Consider the following 17,604-nt stretch of genomic DNA (forward strand, 5'->3'; position numbering starts at 1 on the left):
CTGATCACAACTGGAATGAAATATCAACTGCATTCTTTAATTCTTTAATCCCTGTAACCCTCCCTAGACTGTAAACCCCATGAAGACATGAGCAGAGACTGTCCCCTCCGTCGCGGTATCTTGGCATCTAGCTCCTCCCACACAGTAGTCTCTCAATACATAATATTTAAATAGTTGAATAAATGAATGAAGTAATGGATGAGAAAAGTCCTGGAAGCTGCATGTGTGCTTTTAGTCGGCCTAGATTTCTGAAGCAACTCCTTCCGCATCCCTGTGAGATTCTGGACCTCCTCTTTTCGCAGTTTTTACCCCCACCCCAATCCCTTCCCCGCCCCCCTCCGCTTCCCCCCCCCTTCCCCCCCCTCCCCCAGCGCTCCGTTTTGCGGGCGCTTCTGCTTTAAGGGCCCCGCAGAAGTCGAGCCGGGCGCTGATTGGTGGTTTATTCTAACGGATAGAGGATGAGCTCATCTGCAACCAATGACCGAGCTGCATCCGGCCAGACCCCTGCACCTGGGCGGAGGGCTGAAAGCAGCCGCCCACGGTGCAAGGTCCCCCGCGGGGGCGAAGGGGCAGTGGCGGCCGAGCTGGGTCTGGCCACGCGGACCGAGCTCCTGGCTCGGGCAGGTACGGTGTTTGCCCGGCTCCTCCTCCATCCCCGTCCCCTAGGAGAGGATGCCCCCTCTTCTCACTCCCCCAGCCCGCCTTCCTCGGAGACCCCCGAGAGGCGGTGCACCTTGCGTACCGGGGACTCGCGGGTTGGACGCGACGCTTTCTGGGTCCAGGCGCGGCTATGCGGTTCTGCCCGGAGGGACCCGGCCCGGCGGGTGGTCCCGGAAACCGGGCCCTGACACAGAGCAGCCCGCCCTGTCGGCCTTGGTGCCTCTGAGCACGGGACTCAGCGCGGCATGTCCCTGGTGACTAGGCCGAGTGGGGAGGGTGCGGCTTCCCTTCCCCCCTCCCTCCACCTCCTGGCCGCATCCTGGCCAGAGTTCAGCTCCCCAGTGGCTTCACAGTGTGGGTTTTCCTCCCCGCCCCACTCCCCATCCTGTTCTCTCCTCCCTCTCTCCACAGAGGCAGAAATGACCTGGAGTTGGCAATTTGGGCCCTGCTCCTTCCCAGTGGGGCCTGAGGGAGCGAAGGTGCAGAGGCTGCAGTGAGGGGCAAAGGCAGCTCTGCTGGCCTCTCTCTGAGCCCTTTCCTTTCCTGAAGACACTGCGCTTATCCCTTTGGCCACTTGTATCGCACACTGCTCAGGGAGGAGCTGCTGTACGGTCCTTGGAGGCCACGTGGCCTCCTGACCTTCTCAGAGACAGAGCCAGGAGGCCAGAGGCATCCCCTCCCTAGGGCTGCTTGGGCTCTGACCTCATTCCTCTAACTCCACCCAGAGTGGCACTGAATCTGCCACTCAGTCATCTCATTTGCCCGCAGACTTTAAGGCCAAGCCCTGTGCCCGGCTCTCTGCCTGGCTTCTTGGGGGTCCTCACTCCCTGGCCACACTGACCTCAGGACCTAGGGAAATGAAATAAAGCAGGGGCAATCCATTCTGTTCGAGGAGGTACCATGGAGCCGAACCTTGAAGGATAACTGAGATTCCCATGGGAGGACCAGGGAGGGGAGAACAGGCAGGATGGAGGGAACAGTATAAGGAATGGCCTTTGGGCCCCGGGCCCTGGCTTCAGCCTCAGAGTGTGTGACCTCCATGTTTAATGTGTATAGAGGCCCTTTGCAGGCATATCCTCAGCTCTCTCCAGTGCTCAACACATAGTAAGTGCTCAAGAAATACTTGATGAACTGAATTTGAATTGAAAACAAAAAACCCAGAGCCCAAAGCATGTTATTATTCTGTTATTACCACCACTTAGGAAAGGTCTGGCTCAGTGAGGGATATTACCCACATTAGCTCTGATCCCTCCAGCCCGTGGACGTGAGCATTAGTCTTCCCAATACTCAGTGGAGGAAACCAGGGTGCAGATGGGGTGTTACTCCCAGCAGGATTCTCCCTAATGCCTCTGCTCATTCCAGGTCCCTGCTCCAGGGCAGCCATGAGCCTGGTGGCCCGTGAGTGTCCCCCTGGCCCTGGCCTGGACCCCGAGCCCTGCTCATGAGTGCGGTCCCAGGCCCTAGTGTACCGGGAGCAGATTCGCAACCGGGTCACTCCAGGGGCATCTGACATGACCAAGCGCGACTACCTTGTGGATGCGGCCACACAGATCCGGCTGGCCCTGGAGCGTGATGTCAGTGAGGAGTATGAGGCAGCCTTCAGCCACTACCAGAATGGCGTGGACGTTCTGCTCCGAGGCGTAAATGGTGAGGCTGGGGCTGGGCAGGGACGGAGGCCGGTGGTGAAGGGCTCATCCCGCCATCTGTCCATCTGAGCTGGGCGAGCAGGGCTCTCTGTGTGGGCCCTGCAGGGCCTCTGCAAAGGACAGTAATAACAGTTCTCATTTATCGAACGGTTCCTATACACCAGGCGCTGGTCTAAGGGCTTTACTTGTATCAACTCATTTCCCATTCACAGTAATACAAACCACTGTATATGTTCTTGCATGTACTTCCAAATATATAAGAATGATTTTTATTCCTGTTTTCCAGATGAGGAAACTGAGGCACAGGGCAGTTAACTAGCTTGCTTGAGACCCCACAGCTGTCAAGTGGCAAAGCTGGGGTTTGAACAGTGTGGGCTCCAGAGGCTGTGCGCTTAGCTCACTCAGCTTGCCCGCCCCTGGAGCTGGGCTGGGGTCCTGCCCTCGGGAGGCTTGCATTCTAATGGGGGAGATTGATGAGTTGATGATGGACTATTATAGTCCCAGGTGGCAAGAACAATGAGGAGGAACTGAAGGGAGGGAAGAGGGAAACTGAGGCCAGATTAGGCTGGCATAGGGCGTTTTCTAGAAGTCAGAACCCTAATCTGAGTACTGAAGAATGGTGGGCATGTTGTCCAGCTGAAGGGCTGGGTGGGGCTCCAGAGGGAGAACCGCACAGGCCTGGAGGTGAGAGGGGAGGCCTGTTCAGGGAAAAGGAAGGCATTTCCAAGTAGGGGGAGAGGCTGGCCCTGAGGCCACTTGGAGACCCCTGAGGGCCTTGGTGGCCAGGCTGGGGGTAGGAGTCAGGCCCCAATTCACGCTTCCTACCCTCCCTCCGATGAGACCTCTCGACACCTGGGCTTCGTGCCTGTCCAGTGACTTCCTTTACCCTCCCGTCCTGATCCCCATTCTGGCCTCTTTCACACTGGGCATCAGAGATAGATAGAACGTGTGCTCTCTGGGGGCTTCTGTCTCCTACTCTGAAAAACGGACATGGAAATCCACGCTGTGTCCCTTCCCAGGGTGTGATGGTGGCCAGCGAGGTAGTAGGTGCCAACTGTAAAGTGCTGTAGGCTGAGTGGCGACTGTGGTTCCCAACCTCTCCTGCCACCATCCCTCCTCCTCCTCCCCTGCTGGTCTCCCATCCAGAGGAGGACCCAAGGACAGAGGTGGGGTCAGAATCCACTGAGCAGCATCAGAAATAGGCACTACCTCCTCTGGAGGGCAGAGGGCGGGCAGTGGGAGCCCAAACCCCAGCGTCCTCCCAAGGACAGGACCCCTCCTCCCCACAGTCGACCCCAACAAGGAGAGATGTGAGGCTGTAAAGCTGAAAATTACCAAGTACCTGCGGCGGGCGGAGGAGATCTTTAATTGCCACCTGCAGAGGACGCTGGGCAGTGGAGCCAGCCCTGGCACGGTAAGGAGACCCCAAAGGCCTGAGGGCTCTGAGGGGAGAGAGCTGAGGCCCTCACCCCACAGGCCAAGGAGCTGTCGCCCGCCATCCTGGGCGGCAGGCAGATGGTGGAGAGCACTGTTCGGCTGGTGTGTGTGCCAGGGCTGCCCTCCTCCCCGCTCCTGGCTTCCTCTCTATCCCACACTCTCCGTAATTCATTCATTTGCAAACGCTTAGTGAATCATCTCCAGTCCAGTCTTACGCCCCCACAGAGTACACACACACACACACACACACACACACACACACACACACACACACACACACCTCCCTACCCTCACGCATGGCCCGTACACGTGCTCACCTGTGCGCACACTCAGGCTCCCAGATCTCTCTGTGTTTGGCTGGGCTGCAGTGAGTATTCGGAGCAGACCCAAATACCCACATGCATATACACACACATGAATATGTGCATATATATATGTGCAGAAGTCCTCTCCCCAGACGGCTTTTCTTGACCCAGTGGGCACTCAGACAGGGTTGAAGATGCACGCACACTTCTCAAGCCCACAGGTGTGCACGTACACACCCCTTCTAGGCTTGCTGCACCTTGTAAGCTGCTTCCCCCAAAGCAGGTGCCTGGGCCACATGCCTTGGTCTTCGAGGCGTGTTCCCCGAGATGCACATGTTCCCAGGTTACTTCCCCCCTCCCTGGGCGTATCTGCCTCCTGTGGATGAGGCTTCTGAGAGGGGGTTTCTGAAGCCCTGAGAACTCCCTGTGTCTGGGAGGAGGGCTAGGTGGGGACCGAGCTGAGAGGGTGGCCTGGCCACCCTGGACCAAGGCCAGCTTCTCTGCTCAGTCTGTCCCTGTGAGGTGGGCCCTGCCTGTACCCTGGTCCTGCCCTCTGTGGCCACTGCTCTCCTGGCAGCCGGGGCCCTGCCCACTGCCTGCTGAGAAGGCTGTGGCTGAGTAGGACTCACCCTGAGGCCGCTACGTGGCTCTCTCCTGCCTCTGCAGGGTTTTAGCAGCCTGAGGCTGCGGCCCATCCGCACACTGAGCTCTGCCCTAGAGCAGCTGAGGGGCTGCAAGGTGGTTGCGGTCATCGAGAAGGTGAGTGAGCACCGCCCGAGGTGTGGGAGGAGGTGTTGCGTATAATTGGGAGGGGCAGGTGTTGGAAAGGGGTCAGAGGGTCCAAGGGGAGGAGATGGCTGTGGCGGTCCCGCACCCTTCCTCCACCCCAGCCCACACCAGTCAGCTCTGGAAAGGAAAATGTGAGGAAAAAGCAGAGGCGCGCAGCTCCTCTCCACAGCCCGCCAGCTCAGACGCAGAAAGCCACTCCCTCCGGGGCCCCCAGCCAGCCCGCGCTGCCCTGCCTGCCTGCCCCATTCCACTTCGCCAGGGCTGCAGCCAGGAGTCTCCCCACCTAGCACAGCCCAGAGGTTCCTGTGGTGGGAGTGCGCTTATCTCCAGAAACCCGTTCTGCGGATGGTCGAAGTGGGCTGGTGCCTTGTCCAGGGCCTTGGCAGCTCTGCCCTTTCTCTCCTGGCTCCTCCGGCCACCCCCCCATCCTGACCCCATCTGGGATCTTTTCCCTTAATTCAGGGCAGACAGGAAGATAGGAGCTGACAGCCAAACCTGAACCTGGGACACTCTTCAGAAGGACAGACAAGTTGGGTCAAATGAGATTTGAGCCAATATTGGATCGCTCTCCGCCCCAGCCCAGGGATACCTGAATATTTGCTAAAGCGTTTTTTTCCTCAAACTGGCTGTTTATCAGAATCCCCTCGGGGAGCTTCCTAAAAATACAGATGCCCGGGCCCCATCCCAAACCCACTGAGTCAGAATTTCTAGGGTTGAGCCCAGGCACCTGTAATTTAAAACACTCATGGGGGATTTGGACGGGTCTGGGAGCCCGCAGAGAAAAGGGGACCGGTGTGTGCTCCCCGACATGCCGAGGGTGAAGTGCTGGCCGGGCTGGCACCGCGTGGCCACAGACAAGCTCCTTTCCCTGTCTGGGCGCTGGTTTCCTCATCTGGAAGTGGAGGTAAGGATCCTCCCACCCACCCCCGCCCCACCCAGCGTGATGTGGGAACTAAAGTGAAATGATTCGGGGGAAAGGCCTAGCACACGCTAAAGCATTTGATACAAGTTTGGTGGCCGTGAAGGCGAATGACGAGAGTGTGTGGCGAGCAGGCTTCCCATCCCAGCCTTGCTCCAGCTGCTGCTCCCAGGTCCCTGGAACAGGCCCCAGTCTGTCAGCCAAGGCCCAGCAGCTTCCATCTGCCCAGCCCTTCCCTCCCATTGCGCGAGTCCACGTGGCTTGGCCGCTTCCCCGGGCAGGCAGAGGAGGTGACAGCCACCACTGTTTCCCCGTGTGGGATCCCACCGAACCAGTGGTGTTTTGGAGAGAGGGGTTCTGGGTCAAATAAGTTTTGGAAACAGTGAGTTAAAGTTACATTACTTCAGTTTTTTAAGTATAGGAAGTTTCAAGCTTTTAGGATGCAGATGTACACAGTGAATCTCCAAGAGGGAGGTCTGTGACAGTATTCCCCGAATTTGAATTTAACCCCGGACACACATGTGCAAAGCATTTTTGGAATCCCATATACTGAGGCCTGTGCATATGGGCATTAGAAATTCAGGCCAAGCCCAGCCATTCTGTCTTGAGAGTGCCCTCTTTTCTTTCTTTTTATATACTTTCTTGGGCACTCAATTTACTTACTCCACCTCCCTCGTAAAATCCTGCTTCCGTTTTCTGAGTCATTCCCAAGCCAGGAACACCAATCTCCTCAAATTAGGAGAGGTGTTGGGGCCACTGGGCCCAGGTCCCTGCAGCCAGGCCTGGATGAGTATCACCACATTCCATACCACAGCTCTGCCCAGGCAGATCTGGGCAGGCAGGTGGGAGGGCAGTACCAGCTGCAGCAGCTCGCAGACTCAGGGGGAGCAGAGGGCCTGGCTCAGGAAGCCTTGAGTGCCCCCAGAAACACCCCATTGTGAGGGTTAAAGGGGCTGGGGGGCGGGGGGTCCCTCGGGACCGAAGAGATACTGGCAGGGGTAGGGGGTGGCAGGGAAGAGCAAGGAGGGTGGATCAAGGACTAGGCAGGCAGCAGGCCAGGAGAGCCAGGGTCTGCTCTTGGGGAGCCTGGGGGGCTTGGGACACAATGCTGCCTATTTGCTGAGCTTTGTCCTGGAGCCAGGCCCTGAGTCAGGGAGGGGAAGAAAGAGAAGACCAGCCAAGTCACTTCCGTGTTTTTGGCTCAAACACAGGGGTGTTTTTTGAATTATTGTTAGTTATCAGCATTTAAAAATTGGCAGGTTTCGTAGAGAAGTCCAGATTTCCTACTTATCCTGAGAAATCAGAAGCTCTGGAAATGCTGCCTCACATTCATGTCAGCCGGAGCAGAGGACGGGCTGCCCGATTTAATGGGGCACCTGCCCTCCGTCGGCCCCTTTCTCATCCTGCCCATTGGCTCACATGCCCAGCCCCTGTGGACCTTAGTGCTTGAGAACCTGCTTGAAACTTCTGGATTTGTTTGCTCCAGGAGGAGTCCTCCTGGCCTTGGTACTGTGGACATTTTAAAAGAAAGTGCTAATGTGTTTCACCAAAGCTTTCATTGTCCCTGAATCCCGAGAACTCAGTGGGTTTCATTTTTAAAAAAGAGATTTCCCTTTTTATTTTTTATTATTTATTTATGGCTGCATTTGGTCTTTGTTGCTGTGCACGGGCTTCTCATTGCGGTGGCTTCTCGTGTTGCTGAGCACAGGCTCTAGGTGCGCGGGCTTCAGCAGCTGTGGCTCGAAGGCTCTAGAGCTCAGGCTCAGTAGTTGTGGCTCACAGGCTTAGTTGCTCCGCGGCATGTGGGATCTTCCCGGACCAGGGATCAAACCCGTGTCCGTTGCGTTGGCAGGCGGATTCTTAACCACTGCGCCACCAGGGAAGCCCGAGATTTCCCATTTTAAAAAGATGAAGGCAGGCACCCTTCACCAGAACTGCCTTCCACCTTCCCGATAGCAATACTCACCTGACATTCGTAAGGCCCATTCTAGTTTGCCAAGCTGTCGCATTAAACCCGCTCGGTCACCCTGGGGAGGAAAAGGGTTATAAACCTGTGCAGTCCGCTACAGTAGTCACCAGCCACATAAGACTATTTTAATTCATTAAAATTAATCAAAATTAAATATTCTATTTCTCAGTGGCACCAGCCACCTTTCAAGGGCTTGATAGCCACATGTGGCTAATGGCTTCTAATGGACAGTGCAGATATATAATATTTCCATCATGGCAGAAAGTCCTACTGGACAGTGCTGCATTTTTTTAAAGGTATTTATGTATTTATTTATTTTGGCTGTGCCAGGTCTTAGTTGCGGCATGTGGACTTCTTAGTTGTGGCATGTGCGACCTTGTAGTTGTGGCATGCATGTGGGATCTAGTTCCCCAGCCAGGGATCGAACCCAGGCCCCCTGCATTGGGAGTGCCGAGTCTTTCTTACTCACTGGACCACCAGGGAAGTCCCTGGACAGTGCTGCATTTTAATCATTGTCTTACAGAGAATGTAACTGAGGTTCATAGAGGTCAAGGGACAAACTAGTGCTCTATAGCACAGAGCAAAAGAGGAAGGGGATTTTTTTTATTTGCTTGGTTTAATGGGAAAATGCCCCCTTTTGAAATACCATGAAAGAGAAAGGAGTTTAGAACAGAAAAGAAAAAAAAATTCCCCACCATCCTATCTAATTCCGAGATAATCACTGTTAATGGCTTGGTCTAATTCTTTCTTGATAGATGTGTGTGTATATATACATTTTTTCTTCTCTTTTTTAACACACTTGTTTCAATGTACTGATCAAGTTTTATTTCTGGCCTCCACGACCTTCACTGCTGTTTTTTTGTAAACGAGAAGACTTGCCCAAGACAAGACAAGGTGGAGGGGAATCCCACTTGGCAAGTGGCAGTAGGGAATTATCCGGGGTGTCAGCACTTGTGGGAAACTGTATTATCCTAAATGACCCCAGAGTTCTCTTTCTTTCTTTTTCAAGCTTTGCGTATATTTGGCCAAAGAGTGGGGACTAGGCTGGACTCCATCTCTGGCTGTTGGAGGAGAGACCTCTAGTGGTCAGAAGGGATGCCTCACGCCTGCTGCCCCTGTGCTCAGAGTCCACCACCTTCATCTCACTGACGATGGGGAAACTGAGGCCCAGAGGGGAAGGCATGCACCAGGTCACCTGGTTGTGCCCCTATTTGCAGTTATGTCTCCAGGGCTCCGGGATCAGCCTGTCTGGATTCACATCTTGGCTCTACTACTTTTTAGCAGGGGGACCGTAGGCAACGTAACCTCTCTGAACCTCAATTTCTTCATCAGTAAAATGAGTCACTAGTAATGCTCACCTGGTAGGGCTGGCGAATGAAACTAAATGACCTAGATAAAGCCCTTAGCGCAGAGTAAATGCTGTATAGCCAGTGTGGGGTTTCCCTGTGATGATATTAATAATCGTCACTATAGACTATCGAGAGCATGTTATGTGGCAGGCACAGGCTGCTGCTGTACTTGAGTTGCTCGCTTTAATAGAATCCTCCTAATGGCCTTCTGAAGGAGGTACTGCTATGACCCATTTTGCAGTGAAGAAGGCCAAGGTTCACAGAGGCCATGTGACTTGGCAAATGTAACTGACATTCCCACCGCCTTTACATTCTCCAAGGGCCTTCCCATTGGTGGCCTCAACAAACCAGTGATAAGGGAGGGTGGGCATTTGTAATTCCTGTTTGGTAGATGAGAAAATCAATTCACTCACCCAAGATCTGAACCCCAATCCTAGGCTGCAGCCTTCGTCACTGTCCAGTGGCCTGGCCTCAGGGCCTGGTTCCCATGTGCCACTACGGGGAACGTGTGCAGGACAGGCTGACGGCTAAGAAGTCACAACACCAGGGTGTTGGCCTTGCCCCCCACATGCCCCTCATCTGGGCCGAATCTTCCGCTTTCCTCCCCTGACGTGTCCTCTCCTATGGCTGGGGTCCACCCCTGCCCACCATGGAGATGAGTCTAGGGCCCAACTCCAAACAAGGCTCTGCCCAGCAATTGGCAGACCACTGCCTCCAAGCAAAACCAACAGGAGAAGGAATGGACTGCCCTCCAAAGATAGCCTCCAGAAAGAAAGACCATTTAAGAGAAGGGGCTAGGGGCAGGGGACGAGACCTGAAGGAGCACAGCAAGACCACAAGGTCTCGGGCACCACTGGGGCCACATTCTCAGAGCCTTGGCTTCTTCACCTGTAACATAAGAGATCAGAGAAGGTGACTGGCTCTGAGGTCCCTTCCAGCCATGACACCCTCGGACCGTACAGGATGGACCACTCAGCATGCATGCGGGAAGCACCGACTACCTCCCTGTCCTATGCAGGCCTCTGGGAGTACAGAGCTGGCCATGTGGTCCCTGCCCTCTCGGAGCTCACAGCCCAGCGGGGAGACAGGAAATTAGGCACAGTGTGATAGGGTGAGCCCAGAGAGCACTGGAGACAGAGTAGGAGCCCCAGCCTAACGTGAGGGTTGGGAAGGCTTCCTGGAGGAGGTGGTACCTGAGCTAAGACCTGCAGATCTAACAAGGGTGGATGAGCAGGACAGGTTCGATGTCAGTTTGGCAGTGGGGGGTACACTCTGCACTACCAAAGCCTGGCCTCCCAGCCCAGCCTTGGTGGAGGACCCTGGGAGGCTGGGGCTGGGGCCATGGAGTCCCGGGAACTAGCATGTGACTTGACTAGTGCCACCTGGACCTCGGCAGGTGCAGCTGGTCCAGGACCCAGCGACTGGAGGGACCTTCGTGGTGAAGGCAGGTGCCGCCCAACCCCCTGCCGTTCTGCATTCCCCTTTGGACTTTCTCAGAGCTCTTGGAAACCCCTACCCCCTGGGGAACCTCTACCCAGAAGCCGTATGGGAAACCCACACTCCCTCCAATTCAACAGCTGTTGTTCTGCCCCCAGCATGCACCCCGCCTCCCAGAAATGTGCACGTGTGCACACGCACACACACATTGCCTCATCCTTGGACCAGAGATGGGAGGGCCTGCCTTCCAGGGTGTAAAGAGGGTTGAGGGTCAGGTTAGGAACTGGGGGCAGGCAGCTGCTCTCCAGGGTGGCTCCCACCCTTCGTCTAGTTGCCCCTGAAGAGCAGAGCAGCCTCTGGCCAGTCCCCAGCTGATCTGCCTGCTCTGCTCCCTCCCCAGAGCCTGTCCAGGTGCCACGCGGTGAGCCGGGAGCGGCTGACCATCATCCCACACGGCGTCCCCTACATGACCAAGCTGCTGCGGTATTTTGTGAGCGAGGACTCCATCTTCCTGCACCTGGAGCATGTGCAAGGTGAGGGGGCCCTGTCAGCTCCTCAGGCCTTTGGGATGTCGTCCTGTCTCATCCTCTTAAACTGCCGAGCCCAGATGCCCAGCACAGACCAGGGGACCCAGCCTTCCTGGAGGATGATGGCTGCTGGGGGCTTCTGTGTGGTGCCAGGGGGGCAGGGGACGTCCTGGGAGGATGTTCACATCTTGGGCGGGTGAGAGGGCATTTATGCAGATGTCCCCTTTGTCACCCTCTCCTCCAGTCTTGGCTCTTTTCACTTTCCTAGTCTGTGCCCACCCCTCAGAGTGGCCCCGTGGGGTGATGGTGCTGAAGCTGTAAGGACAGGAACTGGGTCACGTAGCAGATATTTATTGATCAGCTATGACTTTTTTTTAAATGAGGTACACCTCTCTGGGTCATGATATACAGTCGTCGCAGGTCCGTGCCTGGCCTTGTTTTTATTTTACTTACTTAAGCTTCATTACACTTTTCTCCCTTAAAAAAAATTATAATACATTGAACACTGGCGAACCCACCACCTAGACCAAGGACATTAAGAATAATTTACATCTCCTTAGGGGTTAAGCACCTATTTTGTGCCAGGTTGTGAGGCTGGGGCCACTTTAGGTGGGTGGAGAGGAGGGGAGAGGGCATCCTAGGCTGAGGGAGGGGAGGGAGCAGAGGTGAGGACCTGGAAGGCAAAGGGTCCGTGCCCAAGACGGGGGGTGGGGGGTGGCGGGAGTGGGAGAGGGACCTGGGCCCCACGCTCTTTTACTCCTGTCCCCATGCTTGCTGCACCCTCTGCACGGCCCAGGAGGCACTCTGTGGTCCCACCTGCTCTCCCAGCCGTGCCTCCAACAGTCTGGGACTAGGTCTGGCTCCAGCCTGGAGAGGATGAAGGCTCAGCTCGACTCCCGACTCAGTCTCCAGACCCCAGCTCGCTTCCCACCTGGCCACACCTGCCTGCAGGACGGAATCCCCCTGGAGCCTCCCCGGACTTCTCAGAACCTTACCCCGGCCAGGGGGGCCGCAGCCATCAGACCCCAGAGAGAGGCTGAAGGTGAACCCTCAGCCGGGACCGGCCCTTCCTGCTCCTGGGACCTTCCAAAGGCCCCAGGTGGCCACCTGCACCACCAAGCCAGGCGGGGGCCCGGCCAGAGCTCTGATCCGGGGCCCCCTTGTGGGCTCCCTTGGGTTCGTGCAGGGGCCGGCCGGGTGCTGGGGGGCTGTGGCCGAGGCAGAGGTCGGAGCCGCCCCTCAACCGGTGGAGCCGCCTGGAGTGTGAGGGAGGAGCAGGTGAAGCAGTGGGCAGCCGAGATGCTGGTGGCCCTGGAGGCGCTGCACGAGCAGGGGGTGCTGTGCCGGGACCTCAATCCCCGGAACCTGCTCCTGGACCAGGCAGGTAGGAGCCCTGGGCCCAGGGGGAGAAGAGTGGGCCCTCACCCTACCCCACCCTCCGGCGGGAGGCCCCTGAAGCCTCAAGACGGAGAAGGAAATTTCCCCAAAGTCAAGCGGATGCAGAGGTTATCTGCTTCTTCCCTTGCCTCCCCTCCCCGGCCTTTTCAGGAAGGACTCTGCTGAGCCTGGTTGGTCAGGGTTGAGCTTGGGAAACAAACCCTTTCCCTCGATGAGCTCAGGGCAAGGCTCCTGTGAAGACCAGGTTGTTTCGGGGCCTCGGCGTTGCGGGGGGGGCGGGCCCTTAGGGAGCTTCTGCCCAGCGCAGCCGCTGGCCGCTGCCTTGTGGCTGTTGGGAGAAGCGCTGGAGTCCCCTGCGTCACGCCTGCAGCTCCAAGATGACTAATAGCAATTTTTGTCCCCTTTTATTCCTCCCTGCATGCACTGCATGACAAGGCCACATCCGGCTCACGTATTTCGGCCAGTGGTCAGAGGTGGAGCCCCAGTGCTGCAGGGAGGCTTTGGACAAACTCTACAGCGCCCCAGGCAAGAAGGGAAGGGGTAGGGGGTAGCCCTTGGGTGTCTTTATGTGGGTTGAGCCAGGGGACTGAGGATGATGGAGGGACCTGGGGCACCTGGGTAGGGTGAGTGGAGGGGAGACACGCCTCCTTGGGCAGGCGAGACTGAGACACGTATGTTCTTGTTCCCACAGAGGTGGGTGGGATTTCTGAGCTGACCGAAGCCTGCGACTGGTGGAGCTTTGGGTCTCTGCTGTATGAACTGCTGACGGGAACGGTGAGCGGTGTGTGGGCAGGGTGTAGGGCCTCGTGGGTGTCACTGAATGTAGGAGGGGCTGGGGTTAGTCCAGCCAGTCGGTGTTGGGGCAGAGCCTGTCTGGTTCCCGGAGACCTGGCCGTCGGGCCCAGTGTTCTGCCAGCACAGCTCCCGCCTCCACCGCCAAGACCATGAGAGACCATGGAAGCCACTCCCACCCAGGCCATGGCCACACTTCGCACCGCTGCCAGATGAGTGGCTATAGCTAGGGAGACTGTCAACTCAGTGAGAGTGGAGTCGGGATGATCAGGGAAGGTTTCTGGAAGACAGCGTCCGGGCCTGGATCTGGAGGGAGGGTGGAGTTTGACACAGCCCTTTTACTTAGAAGGCCACCGGATCATCCCCCAAGCCTCCTCTCCCCGCTGCTCACTCCCCGCATCCACACCCTTCAGAGCTATAACCCCCCGACTTTGGCTGGACGACCAGAGAGAGGGCCTCCTTCATCCCAGGCTGGCAGCTGCCCTGTCCGGCCTGGGTCAACCCAGAGCTTAAAGTTCCCCTGGCAAGTACCCTTGCTCAGGATGATGGCCTCCGCCCTCCATCCTCCCTCGTGAGCTCAACGCCACACCTGGCTGGTTAGGTCGGGCAGCAGGGAGAGGCCAAACTGCATTTGAGCAGGAAATGCCCCAAGTGGATGCAGTGTGACCGGAAGTCCAGATCTGACTGGTCCCTCCTGGCTCCCTCCTGGTTTGGTCCTGTAGCCAGGGCCTTTGAGAGCCCTGGTTGCACACAGCCCCACAGAGTGGCTCTCTCCTCTTGGCCTCCCACCACGTCTCCAGATCAGGGCTTCTGGCCTTCCTCCTGGTCGCTTCTTGCCTCTCTTCCTGACCTCCAGACAGACCTCTCTGCTCCCTGCAGCTGCACCCTTCTGGAGCACAGAGAGGTCCTACCTTCTTCCCTCGCCACAGCCCTGCCTTGGCCCTGGCAGTAGGACGCCATGTCAAATGAGTCGCCCATGGAAATTTTTTTTCTGTAAGGAGACAAGTTTCAGTGCTATTCCTGATAGAGTGCCTGCCCTGACTGCAACCCAAGACCGATGTTTCTAGCAAGCTTGGAGCCAGAGGGACCTGGGTTCAAACCCTGAACTCAGCACAAATCCCTTGACCTCTCTGAGCCTGCTTCTTGTCTTTAAAATGGGGGTAGTAATACTTACTCTGAAGGTTGTTGTGGAAATTACGGATAATGGGTCTCAGGCATCTTCCGCAGCCTGACATGCAGTAGATCCAAAGCAAGAGGCAACAAGCAGCAGCAGCATCATCCCCATGAGATGTGACACGGGGAAAAAGATAAAACCTGGCCGCCATTGGAGTGTACAGACCCTCCTGGGGTCGCCCCCGTGTGTCTTCCCAGGCGCTGTCCCAGAGCCACCCCTCAGGAATCCAACCCCACACCCAGCTCCAGCTGCCCGAGTGGCTCAGTCGCCCCGCATCCTCCCTGCTGACTGAGGTGAGGTGTGGCCGGCCCGGAGCAGGCAGCTTCTTTGGCCTGAGGGTGGACAGAAGGGAGGACAGAGCCCTGTGTGTGAACAAGCCGCCCAGCCTATTAGGTGTCTGATGTGGGTGCAGGAGGTTAATGGGGACAACAAATTTCTATATGTTGGTGGCCAAACACCAATGTCTCCCAGGGTAACACTGGGGGTTCTGTGGGCTGGGCTGGCTGGGAGCAACGGGGTTGGGAAGGCCTGCCCAGTGCTGACTGGGCCTTTCTCCACAGCTGCTGAAGTTTGAGCCCGCCGGGCGCCTGGGCGCTGGAGGAGGCGGTGTCAACAAACTCAAGTCCCACCCCTTTTTCAGCACCATCCAGTGGAGCAAACTGGTGGGGTAACCGGAGGGGGTGGAGTAGGCAGTGGAAGCAGCTGGACTGGTCTGGATCTCCTCTCTTCTCTTTGCCTGCCACCCAGAGCTGGCCATTCTAATCAGCGGCCCTCGGGCAAAGAATGAAAGGCAGCTTGCCTTTCCTGGTCGGGCCCCTTGGGCCTCAGAAGTCTCTTCACTGACCAGGAAGGGCCTACGGAGTCCCCCAGCCACGTCCTGGAGAAACCCTTCCTAGATGGTGCTGAGCGGGAGGGAGAGAGAGATCTCAGCCTGTTAGGCAGCTTGAACCCCTCCACCCATCAGTCAACAGTCACCTGCTGAGTGCACACCCTGGACTTGAACTTGGACCTACCATGTTAAAAGGTGCCTTCCTTTGCATTAGCTCTGAGCTACTGACCACCTGCTGAGCCGTGAAATTTTGTGACTCATTATCTGCCATGTGCCCCACTCGGGATGTCTCTGGAGACTCACCTCAGGATACTAGTCCACCGGCTTAGTGGTCCCAAGCCAGGGCTGCCCTGGCTGGTCATCTTAACCATGCAACTAGTGGGCCTCTTCCACCAGAGGCTACTTTTGCAGGGGGTCGGGAGGCTGGGGAAGCAGGCAAGAAGTCTGTAGTGGGCATGGGGTGGGGTGAGGGAATGGGACAGGACAACCCATTCCCCTCTCCTGACCATGCCCCTTATCTTGTGATTACAGACTTTGGAGAGCAAAAGGAAAGGAGGGGAGGAAAATAAGGATAAAGAGGAATGGGGGGAGAGAGGAAGGCACAGCTCTGCCACTTAGAGAAATTTTGGAAACAAAGAGCTCCCTTCCCCGGCTAGCCCACCCATGTGGAGAGAAAGGAAAACCTGCCCCATGGGTCTGAGGGGAGACCGCCATTCAGTCTCCAGGCTGAAGCCACTTGAAGAAAAGTTGTACCCACTAGGACTCCCTTCTCGGACGTTCGTCCTGTTTACCATTTTGCATTTTAGTCTTGAGGGTCCACTCAATCCACTGCCCACTGTGACTTCATATCCTTTTGAAATGAAACCACAAAACACATGGAATGATTGCCCAAGCTTTTAGCCGGAAGCAAAATGTTTCTGGTCTCGGAAGAACTGGGGTAAGTAGTTATCCCCAAAGACAATTCCCTCCCCAGATTTGGGGGCCTTCTTCCTCTCAGGACTCACCCTGTCACTGGGGTGTGGCATCTAAGACAAACTTCCACAGATCTCCACCAACTCCTTCCCGCCTGCGTCTCCGGCACCACCAGGTGGCGCCTCTGACACCACCCTCCAGTCTGGCTGTGAAGGCCCAGCTCTAAATCTGGGGCTGGGGACCTGTTGTGGGCATGGCGCGAAGCTCCTCAGGCCCTCTGGACGCGTCTGGGGGACGTGGCAGGTGCAGCCTTTGGAAGGTCCTGGCTCTCCCTGGGGCTTGCCCACGTCCCTCCACCCCGACTCCAATAAAGCCTGCTGTTGCCTCTGGTGTCCTTGCCTCATTAACGCAATGAGAGGGGATGGGGAGATGGGAGGGTTCCTCCAGAGCAAGCTCCACGATAACCAAGAGTGTGCTTGGATCCTGCTAGGAAGGAGGAAGCAGGGCTGGTAGTGAACAGCACGCCAGCCTGTACCCAGCAGAGCAGTTGTGAGCCCCCCAGAAAGTGGCAGTACTGGGCTCCATGAGAAGTAAAACAGGAAAAGACATCTTTGAAGAGGGTCATGGTGCCTGGGGGTGGTGCAGGGGAGTGGACCTAACCCTCACGGTGACCTCTTCAACAGATGGTGGCTCCTGAGAACTGGAATTCAAAGAGGGAAATGACAGGACCCGGCCAGAGCCTGGTGGAACCCGCTCCAAGTCTGTTCCTTCCGCTACACTCCCTCAGTCAGGTCAGAGCACCTCCAACTACTGTACAAAGTGCAAGTTGCTTCTGGAACTTCTGGGCCTCATTCATGCAATGAACACTGCACATCCGGCACTTTGCTAGGCCCTGACTTTAGAATACTGTGGTCCCAGCCCTTAAGAGGCGTACAGTCTATTTCCATTTGATAAAAATGGGGCTAAATGTACCTCCTTTGTAGGTTTACTAAAGAAATTAAAGCTTCTAGCTCCATGCCCCAAACCTGACCTAAAATTCTTCCTTTCACTGAACCCAAGCTTTTTCTACTAGCTCTAGTTCTACCCTCTAGGAGCCACTCTGTTCCCGTGACAGACCTTCACATGAACATGGTATCACCGCAAGCGAGATCAGCAGGCAGGGACTGCGTGTGGAAAAGCCAGGCTGAGTTTAAGCCTGGACACCATCAAGCCTATCACACGTAGTCAGCGCAGATTATCTCTCAACCCCGTCTACTCGCCGTCACACACCACTTGCTCCTAGGAGGTGATCTACCCTCATTTGTTCAAATCAACCTTGAGCATCTGGGTACCCACGTGGCAATCAAGTGCAAAATGCGAAACTATGTTGCTCCACCACTCCCCCATCCATCCCAGAAATAACGCAAGGCAAAGCCACCAAAATCTAAATGTCTGTTGGTGTTTGAAGGGGCTTCACGCAGG

General features: G+C 56.3%; 1 protein-coding gene across 2 annotated transcripts; it reads left to right on the forward strand.

Moving 5' to 3' along the window:
• The first annotated feature begins 520 nt into the window (after window positions 1-520).
• Window positions 521-16,752, forward strand: RPS6KL1 (ribosomal protein S6 kinase like 1). Of its 2 annotated transcripts, XM_082647422.1 has the most exons (12): window positions 528-624; window positions 1,072-1,764; window positions 2,023-2,307; window positions 3,596-3,720; window positions 4,715-4,807; window positions 10,471-10,518; window positions 10,912-11,044; window positions 11,835-12,422; window positions 12,872-12,961; window positions 13,128-13,210; window positions 14,600-14,695; window positions 14,963-16,752. In XM_082647422.1, exons 3-12 carry the CDS (start codon window positions 2,172-2,174, stop codon window positions 15,071-15,073), a joined length of 1,503 nt encoding a protein of 500 aa, XP_082503548.1. In that variant the 5' UTR covers window positions 528-624; window positions 1,072-1,764; window positions 2,023-2,171; the 3' UTR covers window positions 15,074-16,752. The 2 variants fall into 2 exon arrangements, with proteins under 2 accessions (XP_082503549.1, XP_082503548.1); XM_082647423.1 differs by lacking the exon at window positions 1,072-1,764 and having other exon boundaries at window positions 521-624.
• The last annotated feature ends 852 nt before the right edge of the window (window positions 16,753-17,604 follow it).

The sequence above is a fragment of the Grampus griseus genome, assembly GCF_964374135.1.
Source record: "Grampus griseus genome assembly, chromosome: 2".
Classification (NCBI taxonomy): Eukaryota; Metazoa; Chordata; class Mammalia; order Artiodactyla; family Delphinidae; genus Grampus; species Grampus griseus.